Here is a 16,508-nt window from a genome sequence, read left to right as displayed (position 1 = left end):
AAGCAAAGAGGAATCACTGATCTAAAGGAATGATTAAAAATGTCAGTATCTAATTTTTTACCCTCATACCAGTATCGGGATTAGCATTAGGTGTCATGAAGTCCTGGTCCATATCCCAGTGAGCTCCTCTGCTCTTCAGGGATCTTGTTTTTTCAAATTCACCAAAGCAAAAACTGCCCTCAGCACCTACAAAAGAGCTCAGTAACCACAAATGTATGAAAGAATAAGTGAATGGATGGGAGGAAGGATGGATGGATGAAGGAGTGGATGGTTAGATGGATAGACCAATGGATGATTTAAAAGAAAATGATTATTCATCATTACTCTGTGAAAAGAAGTGATGTGAGTAACATGTACATAAGAAAAGAGACTATTTCTTGTCATATTTAAAAATTTCTGATTGACAAACTGCAGTGAAATCTTACCTACTACCTATGAGAATGGTTTATGCAATATTTCGCAATGAGGAAATCTTGCCTTTTGCAACCATGTGGATGTAGACAGGAGTGTGATGCTGAGTGAAATATGTCAGAAGAAAAAAGACAAATTCTGGATGGTCTCACTCACATGAGATATAAAGAAACCAAGTGAAGAAGATGAACCTTGGTTTTGCATTACAGAACCAAAGTAGCCAGAGATAAAGGGACAAGGGGACATAAAGTGAGGAGATCCAGTAGAAGGACGTGGAAGAATTTCTACATTTTGGTAGTGGGTGTGGTATGACAATTTACTTTTAAAGAGTTATGAAAATTTTCTCTTAAAACACATACGTAACATATAAATCAATATTATGTCAAAGTATTTAAAAGGTCTGGTATTTGGTACTGGAAAAGTAGCTTGTTGCCAGAGCAGTTGCCTTCCATATGTGAAGTCCTGGATTTGATCTCAAGCCATGTATTGTTTCCCAGTTTCCCTGGGGAATGACTTTCAAGCATCAAGCTGGCAGTAGCCCCTGACCAAAAGTAGATGTGTCCCCAAAACAAAGCAGAAGTCTGATTAGACTTATTTTTTTATCATTTAGAAAATTGTTAATGCTGTTTGTCTTAAAGTTTGAAATTAAACTAAACATTTTCCCTTTGATAATTTTTTAAATCTGCCAAGATTTTCCTTAAAAGTTCAAATGTGGACTTTAACCTTAGTTCATATTCTGAATATATATTAACAAGTCTGAAGTTTAATATTTTAATGCCCAAACAGTCACTTGCTATAAATATTTGTGAATGAAGTTATGATGGGAAAAATAATGTAGTTAGTATAAAAGCAACCTGACACCTGACCACATGATACTCAGATGTGTTCCCTGACCTTGAGGGCTGGGCCTGGGCCCCAAAGCACATCTCAGCCCTACAGAGTGTGTGGGGGAAGGGCCTCCTCCAGAAGAATGCATAGTGATGAAGCAAGATGTTAAATGCTCCTGTTTATTTTGTCAAAGCAAGATTATCTAGCAAGATGAAGGAAAGGAATAGTAAGTCTGAGGGAAGAACAAGTCTCTGTGCTTTCCTGCTAAAGGCAGACAGGAGCAAAGAGATAAAGAAGCAGGATGTGGAAGGCACAGAATAATTTGCAGGACAGCTATTGCTTCTCTCTCTTTTCTGCCACCAGCAGGAAGCTGGGCCCCTCTGTCTTCAGTGGAAGCAGACTCTGCTCTTAAGACAGGGACCCCAGACCCCCAAAGCAATCCATCCCCTGCCTTGCGGGACTCCTGCTGCAGAAATCTCTTCTCCCCCAGCCACTGGGGTCTCTTGAGGTGAGGGCTTCAGCAACCAGGAGAGCCAGGCTTTTGAAGTGAGGTCATTTATTTCTATGAGGTGAGCCATGCACGAAGACACGAAGCAATCCATCTGCCTTTACCACCAAACAGATTCCCAGTGCCTCATCTCCCGCGAAGCGGTCAAGGCGAGGAGGTTGGGTGAGGTGACCTTCCAGAACTGAATCTGTGCTGCTAAAAATAGGAGCAGCCTTGGAGAATCAAGGGGAGAGGAAGCTGTGGATATGGAGGGCAATGTCCTGACTCCCCAGAGCACTGTCAGTAAGAAACTGCATTAATTAGACTCAGGACACGAGCACCCAGCTCGATAAGCTCAGGTAGCTCAGAAATTGAAACGAAATGAACTGGCCTCCCCCAACCCCCTTCTTTCCGGTTACAGTCTCCTTGGGCTAAAAAAAGAGAAAAGATAATCATGTCTTCTGACCTATTTGGATGACTACGCACTGCCCGAGAAAATGTCTTTCTGAGCCGAAGGAAAGGGGGCCTCTTAAACCCACCAAGGCAAGGCAAGTGAGAGTCCCTGAGGCAGGCAGTGGGAACCTTAGAGGGAAGAGTATCCCTTTCCCTCAGGGACCCCTTTGGGGACTCTCCAGGGCTGAGGAGGGCCAAGCAAGAATCCATCTGCTCCTGCTTGTGGATATGCAGAGTTAAGGGACAAAGGGTTAAAGTGGAATGAGGAGAAAGGCAAAATGACAAAAGGAGCCTGGTGCCCAGAAAATCACTGCCAATGTGGAAAACCACTGAGGCAAAGCTCCTGTGTTGTTCTATCTCTGCTCTTTCTCCCAAGGGAAAGATTTCTCCCAAGGTTTATCTCCTTGAGATAAACCCATTATAAAGATGTTTGTCCCAGTTGAGGCCTCAGATGTGTAAAAGTTTAGCCTGGATAGATTAGAATCATTAGGCAATTGACCTAAGAATGTTATCCTCCTTCTGATGATGATTCCTGGTTCTCGGCAGTAAATATTAAACATGAAGGACAGTCGGGGCTCTCATTCCTCAAGGTGGTGGTAAAGGCAGATGGATTGCTCTTATTTTCTGTCTTATTTCTCAATCCTCTGTGGCGACCCTATTTCACCCCTATTCTTCTGGAACTGGTCCTGAGCAAAGGGTCACTTTTCTCCAGCTCCTGCAGAGCCACATTGGGACTGAGTGATTGGTTGGGGGGTTGGTAGAACAGCACAGGCTCCTTTGAGCCCAGAAGCACCGAGGTAAGACAGCAGAGTGGTCTGTGGGATTGAACGGAGAGCAGGAGAGACACTGGAAAAGTGTGAGATGTGGAAATGGGTGTATTTGGATGGTGACTATTTGGAGAACGTTGTGGGTCATTGTGGAGCCTGTAGACAAAGCTGGGGCAGTCTTAAGAGGCTGTCTGGGGGATGGAGTGATAGCACAGTGGGTAGGGTGTTTGCCTTCCATGTGGCCAACCTAGGTTCGATTCCCAGGATCCCATATGGTCCCCTGAGCACCGCCCAGAGTAATTCCTGAGTGAAGAGCCAGGAGTAACCCCTGTGCATTGCCGGGTGTGACCCAAAAAGAAAAAAAAAAAGAGTCTGTCTGGAAGCTGTTTGAGAGTCTGATTGAGCCTTCATGGGTCTCTGTGAAGCATGTGCTGATCGTCCGTGGATTACTCAGGACTGCAGGGCACTTCTTTATGTAACTTTATCCTGGGGTTTGGCGGGCATTGTAGGGATGTGGGTGGAGCACTTAGGGCTCCACGGAGAAGAGTTAGAGCTCTAAGGGCCTCTGGGCTGCATTCTGGGATTTGCTGTGACTGTTCAGTGCAGCAAGAGTCTGGATGGAGGCGGCAGATCCTGGGACAGCTTTGCCCTTAATGGGGAGTGAAAGGGGGTGCTTCCTAAGTGTGGGGGTTCCTTTTTTAATAATTTTATTGAATCACCATGAGATAGTTACAAGCTTTCATATTTGGGTTACAATCACACAATGATCAAGGAGCCTTCCCTCCACCAGTGCACATTCCCCACCACCAATATCCCCGGTGTATAAAGTTTTCCCACCCCCCCACCCTGCCTCCATGGCAGACATGATTCCCCATACTCTCTCTATACTTTTGGGCATTATAGTTTGCAATACAGACCCTGAGAGGTTATCATGTTTGGTCCTTTATTTACTTTCTGCACACATCTCCCATCCCGACCGGTTCCTCAAGCCATCGTTTCCTTAGTGATCCCTTCTCTATTCCAGCTGCCTTTTCCCCTTTGCTCATGAGGCAGGCTTCCAGCTATGGAGCAATCTACCTGTCCTGTGCATCTACTATCCTTAGGTGTCGGCCTCATGTTATGTCGTCTTATACTCCACAAATGAATGTAGTCCTTCTGTGTCTGTCCCTCTCTTTCTGACTCATTTCACTTAGCATGATACTCTCCATGTCTATTCATTTATAAGCAAATTTCATGACTTCATCTCTCCTACCAGCTGCATAGTATTCCATTGTGTAGATGTACCAAAGTTTCTTTAACCAGTCATCTGTTCTTGGGTACTTGGGTCGTTTCCAGATTTTGGCTATTGTGTACAGTGCTGCAATGAACATATAGGTACAGATATCACTTCAATTTTTTTTTTGCATCCTCGGGATATATTCCAAGAAGTGTGACTGGCTTGAAGGGAGAGATGTCCAGAATGCATGAATGAATAGAAGGAGCAGCAATGTCACTCCCAGGCTGAAAACACTTCATAATGTATCCATTTATGCTTTCTTAACAGGACAATGTGGATCTGGGAGAGCTGATGTTTTCCCTCTGCTATCTCCCTACTGCTGGCAGACTGACCATTACCATTATAAAAGCAAGGAATTTAAAGGCAATGGACATAACAGGAGCCTCAGGTAGGACATTCCCCAATTCATACTTGCTCATATAGCTTTAAAGCAACACCATATGTAGTTTCTAGTAAAGTGATCAAATACGGGAATTGTAGAGTCAAATGAGCTTGGTTTAGTCCTTGTTCTAAGACCTAATGAGACCCTGAACAAGTCCATTATCCTCTCTGAGTGAGCTTTAGTTCCCCATCTGCTGCTGATATATTGGTTGCTGCTAAGATTAAATACATATAAAGCCATTAGCACAATGCCTGGCATATAGTAAATTCTCTATCAGGTTAGCTATTGCTGTTGTAATCATTATCATTCTCTCAGGTCTGCTCCACCGTAATTGTTAACTGGTCCTACAGTTTGCATATGCTCATATCCAATTAAATATTGGATCTGTATTCAGATATAAGCAATCACCATCTCTGGCTTATTGGAGATTGGAGAAAATCCTTTATCTTAATAAAAGGCCCATAAGTGGACTTATGTTTTGTTGGAGTTTGTTGTTATTACTGTTGTTGCTGCTGCTGTTGTTTTGTTGTTATTTTAGGGGTGTTCAAACGCATCCACTTAAATTCTAAATCTTAACTCAGAAGATTCCCTGATGTGCAGTTCCCACTATACTAATTCACAACCCTCTCCAGATGTGGGCACAAAACACTCAATTCACTGAAAACAAAGATCACAGGATGCAGTATATTGTGCTTCTGTATTTCATTGTCTTTCTTAGCAGGGGAAAAATAAAAAGATGTGCTCCCTTCTGCCTTCTGACCCCGAAATTCCTCCTGAACAGTGTAGAGGCATCAGGGCAGCAGAGGCTCATGCTGGTGGACGAGGCAACCTCCCACTGAGCAGAAGGGGAGGGAGGTGGAACCAAGAAAGTCCCACCTGACACAGATTTATCACCTGTCACCCTGTCTCAGCGTGGCACCTCTAACGAGTCTGTAACCTTTTTCTCCCTGATGTAGTAAGCTGTTCCCCTTTACAGCCCAATTGCAGGCAACTATGGGGGTTTGAAGCCCCTGTGCTTAAGGAAATTAACCCCAGAAGCCCATCCTGTCATCCAGGAGTTCAGGTTATCTGTTTTCTAAGGCCCCCGATCTTCAGGAAGAGGGCCTCTCAGCAAAGGAATGGAAACCCATTTTCTCAGACCTGAGAAAATGCTGTTGCAATTCTCTTCATGTCTCAGCCGACAGGTCTTACATTCTAGCCGGAACAGTTTGTGATTTGGTAACAGATGTTTTCACACTATTTTTAAATTCCACATATTTTGAGGAGACAGTCCCCTGTTCTCTATTCTTGAATGAATGACTTAATTATCTTAACTCTAGTCACTGCCCGGGCATCATATTAATTAAAATCCTCAAACTCCAGTTCACAGTCAGGGAATGGAGTTCTGCATATCCATCCCTGCAACTCCACAGTGACAAAACTGCTGGCCTAAATCCACATTTATCCTCACAGTACCCCTGCCTGTCATGGTCTACAGATCCCTACGTGAAAGTCTCACTGATGTGTGATGGCAGACGACTAAAGAAGAGGAAAACGTCCACAAAGAGGAACACTCTGAATCCTGTTTACAATGAAGCCATAGTCTTTGACGTCCCTCCTGAGAACATTGACCAAATCCACTTGTCCATAGCAGTCATGGACTATGACCGGTGAGATGCCTGGACCTCTTTTTCCCAGCATGTACCCTGTGCCCTGGCAGAGAGGGATGGAGGGGGAGCCAGCTACCAAGTTTTCTTAGCTAGTGTCTCAGCTACTGGAAATGAGTCAAATGAACAGCAGTGCATGAAAAGTGTATTGACAAGAGTTGCCCTTTTCCAAACCATTCTGTCAATTAGATTATCAAAGTGCCTCTCAGCTCTTCTTTTCTTATTACTTTTCTCCTTCACCACCTCTCTGCCCCCAATTCCTCTGCTTCCCATCCTAGCAAACCCCCTAGAAATCAGTTTGGAGAACGTGGCCGTATGAGTCTTAATCTCTCAGATAACCCTGTCTGGACTTCATGGAAAAGATCCCACTCATAGCAGCAGAATGATTACTTTATCGAAACCATCAATATTTCTGAATACATAACTTCATTCCTTTTTTTTCCTTCTCCCAATGTGTATAATAAAAATCCTTTCCATCCACTTAAGTCTGAAAGCAAACACAGAAACGTTCCCTTGAAAATGCTAGAATCAGTATGGATGAGAGGGTACATTAAAATGTATAAGATGCTCAACTTTCTAATTAATACAGCACAGAAGAGATATTTATAGCCTGCATTGTAGCCAATTGTGTATTTAAAGGACAGATTTGAAAAACAGTTATTTTAATATGCAAAGGAAGTACCAACAGGGAATTATACATGTTAAGCCAGTCATTAGACTGAAATGCAAAGTCTCTTTTTAATTGGAAACCTCCCACATGGTCTGAGCACAATTATAAAAAAAATCTTTCTTATAGTCTTACAAATATTATTTGTTGCTAAATTTTTTTCTGTAGACCTGTGAAATATCAATAAGTCAGCCACAGTGCCCTGAGTACTCTTTCCAGCTGGCGCTGGGGTAAAGCATAACCGTGTTCCAAACCAGGGAACACATGAATAGACTCAGCTGCCAGTGGGTATGACAACCCACTCTAGAGAGTTGACCTCATCTTCTCTCCTCTGGATGACTCAACACCAATAGTGTCGGTCCACAGGAGAGGATATTGCCCACCAATTGTGAAAGGCAGGCCAGTATTTTTTTTCGTGCCATTGCCAAGTTTCCCCGCATCAACAAATCTGATTATGTGAGCTCTGCCTCAATTTAATTCTCAGTTAACTCATGAATCCAGGCTGAAAAATTTCATGGCAAAATTCATGGGTTTTCTGCATAAAACTGATTTTAATGAGTGTAGATGCAAATGTTCTTCAGACTACTTTTTTCTTATCTTCCCCCTTTGCCCTGCATACAAATAGGAGAGTAGCACTCATCTCTGCAGGAAGCAAAAAAAAAAGGAAGAAGGGAAATCTTGGAATTTGAATCTTAAAGAGTTAAAGGAAGGTCCATATCCATCTAGTTATGCAAAGAACATCTAACCAAAAATGACTACGGAGAAAAAAATGTTAGCCCAAATCAGGGACTTGCCCAGGGAATGTTTCAGAGATATTCTTAGTCCCAAAGTAAAACAAGATAAGTATGTTGCTAAAGTAAGGAAATCAAGTTGGGTCAAAGAAGTAAAGTTGGGCTTGGCAGGAAGGAGGGAAGAGCATAAGAAAACATGTTCTTTAAAGAGACAGGAAGTGAGAAGATCCAGGAGCTATCTTTACTCTACACTCCTGGTGACCTCAAAACTACAGCTGCCAAACTGCAGCTCAGAACTACAGTTACTGAGCTAAAGAGATAACTCAGTGGGCTTTGCATGCAGGAGGCTTGAATTCTATACTTAACACCACCTGATCCTGCATGTAATACCAGGAACAACCTCTGAGCACTAAGTCAGGAATAGCCCCTGAATACCACCAGATGTGGCCAAAAAGAAGACAAACAAACACACACACACACACACACACACACACACACACAGGACAGGAAATGAAACAAACAGGCCACAGTCATCTAACCTACACTTGGTTACCTCTTGCAGGAATCTAAGTAGCCAGTATTTCAAGAAACTTATTTCAGAATGGTTTCTTTGTATTGCATAGTTTGGAGATCTAGAGATCAACCTAGTTTCAGAGCCAGAGGTAACTTCCTTTCTGTGCATCAGGCAGTTCTTTGAGAATAGGATTCTTGAGAGCAGTCTGACTTATTGCTTGTAAGCAAATCTTGTAGTGTTGAGGTATCGAGAGTCAGACTTGGCTCTTCTTCTCTGTGTCACTGAGTATATCATGGGATTCTACCAGCTGGCAAGCCTGGCCTCTAGTTATGGAATGAAGACACCTATCCCTTTTCTAATTAATCTGTTAATTCAGTTGAGTAGTTGATGCTCTTATATACCAAAATTTTAAGAAAAAACTATCGTGGGCCATTTTCACAGTGTAGGTCACAATGAGATCATCGGCGTGTGTCAAGTAGGCAACGAAGCTGAACGGTTGGGCAGAGACCACTGGAATGAAATGTTGTCATATCCACGGAAGCCTATAGCACACTGGCATTCCCTTGTGGAGGTAAGAACCTATTCCCATATGCTGTATTTTGCATACAAATAAATGGTTTACTGTTGAAATGAAGAAGACACCAAAGTTGAGAATGCACCAAGATTGATGGCCATAAACAAATTTTCCTCACTGCGTTTCCTGAGGCGTTGAAAATTGTGTTTAACCTGATATTGAACTTGTACTCCCCACCGGTATGGTAGGTTTTGAACATTGATCAGGGATCATACCACTCTTTGTCTTTCTAAAAGATCAAGAGTCTCTGGTTTTGTATAATGGCTTTGACTTGACATTGGCGGAAATCTGCACTCTGGTTGATTGTGGACTTTCAAGTCATTGCATTCCTGGTCATGGTCCTCCCGTTGTTCATCGATTTGCTGGAGCGGGCCCAGTAACGTCTCCATCATGAGACTTGTTGTTACTGTGTTTGACATTCTCGGTATCATAGAGAAATCAATGCTAATAGAGAGGAATCTTGGATATAAGTACTAGTGCTAGCATTAACCCTCAAGTCTGGACAAGTTGATTAGTATCAGATCCAACTACTACTACAAATAACTACAAATAATCCTACTACTACTACAAATGTATTTCTTTCTTACAAAAAATGGCCTAGAAGGAAGGTAATCTAGGATATTATAATGTCTCCGTGACCAATAATACTTTCACTTCAGTCTTTCTACTACCGTATTGCAGTGTTCCTTTATTTTTAGGTCACCTCAATGCACAATATAGCTGCTAAGTGTCAGCCATTAGATAGCTTCTAGTTCACAGACGGGTGGAAAGAGTAAGAACTAAAAACACACATATCCCTTTAAGAAGTATTTTCTTCAGTGTGCCATGTAACATAGCTGGTATATTTAACTTAGTCACAGCACTTAGTCACATGAACATGTATAGGAAGTGTGTATTCCTTTTATCAGGTAGAAATGTGTTCAGCTAAAAGCCATGGTTATCTTTGTAAGGAAGAAGAAAATAGATACCTGGAAGCAACAGACCATCATTCTGCCTCTCATAACCTTATTCATTCACTTACTCCCATCACTTATTTGTTATTTGTTCTCCCTCATTCATCTTTACTCACTGACTATTTCTCATATTTACTAACTCAATCTCAAAAGTAAATTTCAGGATCTGAGAAATAATGCAATGGGTAAAGTTTCAGCACTGCAGCTGACCTAAATTTGATCCCTGACATCACATGTGGTTCACCAAGCCCCACTGGGTTCAGGGCCAGGAGTAAGCCTAGCAGGAGGCTTGGGGGCCAAAAAAAGCAAAACTAAAATGAATTGCATCACTAAATAACATTTCATTGGGTCAATGGCTATAAATCGTTTATAAAATATAGGTAAAGATAAGAAACCATCTCTTTCTTTGGGAGTTTTTTCAGATCACAAGAGACAAAAGATAGAATGTAGATCAGTGATAAAGTGCATAATCATAGACATTTGCAGCCATATTAGATGCTTCAGAAACACAGTTGAAGGAAATGTTGGTTCTGTTTGGAGGCTGTCCCTATAGCATCCCCCACTCTTGTTCTTAGAGCAGGAGGAGTCCTGCAGATGGGGGCACCAGGGAGGAGGGACTTTCTTCTTATTCTCCTAGAAAAGTCATCTTGGGCCCCAGCTAGTTATGCCAAGAGGCCAAGACCAGAACTTCAGTTGACGTGGGTTCCACTGCCATGGGTAACAGGGGAGTCTGGTGGAAATAAACATGCAGTGCAGCTGTGGAGACACTGAGTAGTCCCACACCCAGACCTGGGAACAAAGTACATGAAAACTCAATACTGAAGGGATTATAAGGTGACATGGGGCTAAGAGATAACCCCTACTCAATGCTCATGAAGCTCTTTCTCGGCAATTTTGACAAAAATTCATCACAGGCGTTGTGTTTTTCAGTGGGCATGGTGCATGCACAGTATGCAACAGAACGTGTAAAAAGCACTACATGCCTTTGAACCCCTGGGAGATATTGCTTCAAAACCCTGAGCACTTGGCTTTTCACAAATCTGTGTTTGACAGTTATGTAAGTGAGAAATAAATGTTTGTAGGGTTTGCCACTGAGACTTGGGAACCATTTGTTACAGCAGCTACAATGACTTCAGCTAATACAATGCTTGTCACTCAACTGTTGCAGCAGAAATAAGTGAATAAAATGCTTGCATCCTGTATGTGAAGGAGGCTGTTCCTGCCAGACTGCATTTTTCTCTCTGTGAAATGCATACATGCCCAGGAACCCAAATTCATCCCAAGAGGGAAAGGACTAATTTCCTCTTTAAACATGTAAGTAGCAGAATTGGGGCAGTGGTGCCAGGTGAGATGAAAAGATGTCTGTAGACAGTATAGAGAGTTCTCAGTAAATGGACCTGAACTGCCACGGACTCAACAATTCCAGTTTTTAAAATTTTTATAACACTGTGATTTACCAACGTGTTCATAATACAGTTGTTTGAGTCATTTAATGTTCCAACACCAGTGTGACCAACAGTTCCACTTTTGAGTGCAGGCCCTACCCCCAGGACAGAAAAACATTTATTCAAAAGGACATTGCAGCACTTGGTATGATAGCTAAGATAGCGAATCAACATAGGTGTCTAATGATAGCTAAGTGGATCGTGAAGATGTGATACATATACACAATGGAATACTAGGTAGCTGTAAGGAGAAGTGAAATCATGCAATTCACTGCAATATGGATGGAACTGGAAGGTATCATGTTAAATGAAGTAAACCAGAAGGACAAACACAGGATGATCTCACTTATATGTGGCATTAAAATAACTGGATGAGGGAATGCAATAGTTTAAAGGGGGGGTGCCTAGATCACCCTCAACCCCAGAATATAGGGAGGAAAAGGAAAGGAATTGGGGGTGAGGAAAGAAGCAGCAGTTGGGAAGCAGTGAGGGAAAGTGGTTTAGGTGACTCTTGTACATCAGTGGTGTAAAATAATATTATAGCTAATATCCAAACTGCAGAGTCAGAAACACTGAAATCATAAGATCCAAATTTTAACAACCAGGCTTTAAAAGGTGTCTGTCAAGATGACAGGCTGAAGGGTGGCAGAAAGTGAACCTAAGAACACTTACAGACCTGGAAATACTGGTGGTGGGATCGATGCTGGACACCATATGTCTAAAACTCAATTATGAATAACTATGGGAATGTAGGTCTAAGGTAGACCATTTATCTTGCATGTATGAGGCTCTTGTTTAAGCTCCAGGAACACATACATACACACACACACACACACACATATCATAAAAAATAAAACAGCCATTTTTTAAATTTCTGAATATGAATCTATGAATCTGTTTTTTTCATCTATAAAGTGCTTATCACTGTGTGTCTCTCCCAAGGTGGTTATGGGGATGAAGCAGGCTAATACACGTGACACACTGTGACTGGCACATGTGAAATGTTCAATAAAGAGCTGTTCGGATCTGGCTGTACTTGTCCTACATTCCTGGGAAGTGCTGCATGTGCCTATGTCATGAGACTGTCACACAAAGCGACACCATCCAGAAGAGTGTCTGCTGTGGAGATTATAGGAGGAGTGGAAATTCCTTATTCTTTAGTAGGGCCTCAGCTCCCAGGTCTGAGGGAGTTGGATGGTGAGAGAGAGGGAACTGGAGAGTGGGGATCATACTGTTGACCACTTACAGAGAAGCCGGTCCCTTCCTGGAGTCTCGGGTGAGAAGCTGAATTAGTCAAAGGAGACCAGCTGTGGGGGAGACATCTAACCACCTGTATCAGAACATTACACCTGTCCCTTGACAGCTGCTCTCTAGTCATCTCCGGCTTCTTCATGCTACCTCAGGAGTCAGAGACGGCCTATGTCTCTTGGGTTCCCCAAGGCTCTCAGGGCCTTAGTTACCAGCAGTGGCAATGGTTCCTCCCTCCTGCTCTCTCTGGGCCTGTCTTAGTGTCAGTCACTCCTGATGGCTAAGTAGCTAGGGCCATGGCAGCTCACTGCTCTTCTCAGTTGCTGTACTCTGCTCTCTCTCTCCCTCTCTCTCTGTCTCTCTCTGTTTCTCTGTGTCTTCTCTATCTCTGTCTCTCTCTCTTTGTCTCTGTCTCTGTCTCTCCATTTCTCTGTCTGTGTCTGTCTGTCTGTCTGTCTCTCTCTCTTTCTCTCTCTCTCTCTCTCTCTCTCTCTCTCTCTCTCTCTCTCTCTCTCTCATCTTTCCAGTCTCTCTCTGATTGGTCTTAGTTGCAGCCGTCCTACTTTGCCCTCTCTGCTCTTTTTTATTTTTAACATCTGGCGATACACAGGGGTTACTCCTGGCTCATGCACTCAGAAATTACTCCTGGCGGTGCTTGGGGGACCATATGGGATGCTGGGAAGTAAACTTGGGTCGGCCCCGTACAAGGCAAATGCCCTCCCCGCTGTGCTATTGCTCCAGCCCCACCCTCTCTGCTCTTGCTCTCTCTCAGGAGTCAGGGGTCAGGGGCCAGGGCAGCAGCAATCTCTTCCTCCTTCTCCACCTGCTCCTCCTCCACCTCATCCACCTCCAAGTCCTTCTCTTCTTCTCCTCCACCTCCTCCTCATCTCCTTCTCTTCCTACACTTTCACCTCACCTACTTCCTCTTCCACCACCCCCTCCTTCTTCCCTTCTGACTAGCTTGTTCACTCAGGCATTTCTCTTTAGATTGCTCCATCTCTGGGTGCCCCACCTTGCACCTTGCAGTCTTGTAGAACCTTTTTTAGGAAACAGGACAAAGCTTCTTTCCCTACAAACAAATATTCAAGTGTACAATGCCTAATTGTCTTGCCCCAATCCAAGGCCTTAATACCATCCTCGGCTCCCACACATGCCACCAGGCATGTAGCCTCTTTCAGGCCAGACACCTAACTGTGATTAGTGTGGGGCAAAAGCCTAATGCTTCCAGCTGGATAGACAATACGATGGGTAGGGTGCTTGCCTTACACACGGATAACCAGATTCTAGTACCGAATATGGTCTCCTGAGCACCACCAGGAATGATCCCTGAACAGTGCCAGGAGTAGGGACCAAAAAAGCTCAAAAACCTTATGCTTTTACCAAAAGCTTTATAACCTTGCACTGTGTTGATCCATAACCTCTAACTGGGAGAAAGGGTCTTTTGTGACTTGGCCTACTGGACAAACATGCACGTACTTATTTTTCTTCTCCTTTAAAGAATAACTTGCTTTTATTCTATTGAAATTTCTGCTTTAAAATAAAACCTAGCAATTAAATCTCAGGTGCTTGGATTGTTTGTGTGTATGTGTGCATAAGCAAGTGTGTTTGAATGAACGATAGAAAAAGAAGAGAGAAGAGGAATGGTTGGGATTTAGTATGTGGAAAGACTGTCCTGGCAGAAGCTACTCATAGCTGGGGGTTGAACCATGAGCCCTGCAGAGATCTGGCAGTTTGATCAGGGCTGTATCCAAGACCCCTTAACCTTGCCAGGGTGGGTAGCAGATGGAATACTCAGAGCCAATGAGTTCAAAAATCCACTTCCCTCTCAGGGATTCTGGCCAGCTTCTGTGCACACTCAAAGGTCAGCCGGTACTTTTTCCTTTACTCTCTGCATTGTCCAGGCTTTGCATTTGAAGCTGTGCCACCTCCCGCCCCCTGCTCCAGAGCTGGCATCCTGGGACCGAAAGACAGGAGCATTCCCTCTGTGGGAGATGACCCAACTCCTACTGCTCCCTCACCACCACCCTGCCCTGAGTATAGACACAGGAAGATGATGTTGCCCACTTTGCAACACTTTCCCCTCTTCTGATTATGGAACTGACTGCCTTGTGCAAATAGTAAAAAAAAAAAAAATGGTGTCAGGGTTTTATCACCTCCCTGAGTACTGCTATGTATAATCTACTTGTAGAGTTGGTTTGATGGAAAGACCAGACACAGGCACCATTTGTTTGAATCAAATTTTACTTTTCTAGAAGAGATAGGAGCCAGAGCATCCAGTTTGAATGTGCTGTGTATGTCAGCAAGAGTGAGTATGTCCATCACAGCAAAGGTCTGGTTCAACTACTCGTCAAGAGCCGATCAATTGAGAGGCAGTGTGCTAGATCAAGAAAGAGCTTTACTGAAAGTAAACTGTTCTCAAGGTCACCATTTTCCTGCAGGGTCACAAGAACAGGTTTTTAGAGAGAGATTAGCTCTGTAGTACTGTTGTCCCGTTGTTCATCGATTTGCTCGAGCGGCACCAGTAATGTCTCCATTGTGAGACTTGTTATTGTTTTTGTCATACTGAATATGCACGGGGAGCTTGCCAGGCTCTGCTGTGTGAGTGTGATACTCTCAGTAGCTTGCCAGGCTCTCCAAAAGGGGGAAAGGAATCAAACCTGGGTCAGCAGCATGCAAGGCAAACGCCCTACCCACTGTGCTATTGAGAGAGATAGCATAGAGAGATATTAAGAATAGGAAAGCATGTTTTTAGGAAAGGAGAGGTCCAAACCTGACCCATGGGTGCCAGAACGAACAATAAATTTACTCATGGACTAATCTCCCTGTTGCACACTACATCTTACCTGCACATCTAAACAAAGTAAGGGTTATACTTTTGGGAGAGGAATAAGATGGGGACAGTTGGTCTTTATTCATGCTTTGAGGGAAGGATGAGCCAAGAACTCTTTGCCTAGACAAGTTTTCTGGTTTCTGACATTGAATTCAGCTCTTAATCTTTTTAAGCTGGTTTCATTATGACCAACAGATGTACAGGATTTTAGATCCACATGTACTACTACTTCAAGGAGTATAAAACTTCCCCTCTTCAAACCATAGCCTTTTGTATGTATATCTGCATCAAACTTACATAAAGCTGTACCCTGGTAATCTGCTGGGATATATTATTGAGTCCAGGGCCCTGCAACTCAAGGCTACATGATTCCAGCATAACTGGGAACAGGGACAATATTCTCTGGCATGAAGATCTTCAGCCACATATAAGATGTAAATTTAGAGGTATAGAACCAAAGCAAATATCAGTGGCCCAGATTCAACTGGTAGTTATGCTAACAGACTCTTTAACCATCTCTAGATACTGAAGGAGACAATCAGGGAACCTCTTGATCATGAATTTCAGGAAACCATAAAACTAAGATGTGATATGCAAGGAAGTTATTCTGCCCTACCCAGCCCTACTGCATCCCTGACAACCAGTGCAGACTTAATACTAGTCTGGGCCTCTAACTTATGCCCATATGAATACTGGAGTCATCCAGGCACAATTCGGGAGAAACTGTTGGGACAGAATTCACTTAATCACTCCAAAAACATCTTTGAGACCATTGTATAATTGAAACCCAAGCACAAAAATTTGTAAGTCTATAACTGTACCTCATGGTGTCTCACTAATAAAAATTTAAAAATAAAAAAAATCTTTAAGAGAAAAAACAAGGAGATTTAATTCTTTAATGTCAAGACAGATGAAACTAGGCAATCACCTGAAATTGAGACCCTGAGTAGGGGTACAGAGCACTTTCTATCGGCTTTTTTCTGGCAATAAAACAAATTGAGGAACAAAAAGGAGAGGAGTAAAAGAATGGACTGTCTTGATGTATTGCCTAGTGACAAAGCATTGAGGTACATTGAGGTAGAAGGGGCATAACACAGGACTTAGAAGGGAACCCTTGTTGCTGGGAATCTTTGTGGTGAACTCTTTCTGCCTTAGGTTCTATAGACATTTATTAATTTTCTAATTGTTTCAGCGGCCCCAGTCCCTTTCCTGCCAAGGTAACAGGTGGATTTGGGTCCTTCTGTTCTGTTCTCAATCATAGATTATGATTTATGACCTGTTCATCTCTGCCTGGTT

The 16,508-nt window shown here is 43.0% G+C and overlaps 1 protein-coding gene across 2 annotated transcripts in view; it reads left to right on the top strand.

Moving 5' to 3' along the window:
- Positions 1-16,508, top strand: part of SYT9 (synaptotagmin 9) — a 229,095-nt gene that overhangs the window by 165,534 nt on the left and 47,053 nt on the right. The window contains exons 4-6 of one of the 2 annotated variants that reach the window (XM_056116063.1): positions 4,490-4,610; positions 6,082-6,253; positions 8,604-8,733. In XM_056116063.1, the coding sequence (XP_055972038.1) occupies positions 4,490-4,610; positions 6,082-6,253; positions 8,604-8,733 (423 nt within the window). Of the gene's footprint in view, positions 1-4,489; positions 4,611-6,081; positions 6,254-8,603; positions 8,734-16,508 lie in introns of those variants that run through there. The other variant, XM_056116064.1, reaches the window with a different exon arrangement.

This window comes from Sorex fumeus, unplaced genomic scaffold (genome assembly GCF_029834395.1).
Source record: "Sorex fumeus unplaced genomic scaffold, SorFum_2.1 ptg000030l, whole genome shotgun sequence".
NCBI classification, from domain to species: Eukaryota; Metazoa; Chordata; class Mammalia; order Eulipotyphla; family Soricidae; genus Sorex; species Sorex fumeus.
Note: the sequence above shows the minus strand (reverse complement) of the source record. Positions and strands in the feature narration are given on the sequence as shown.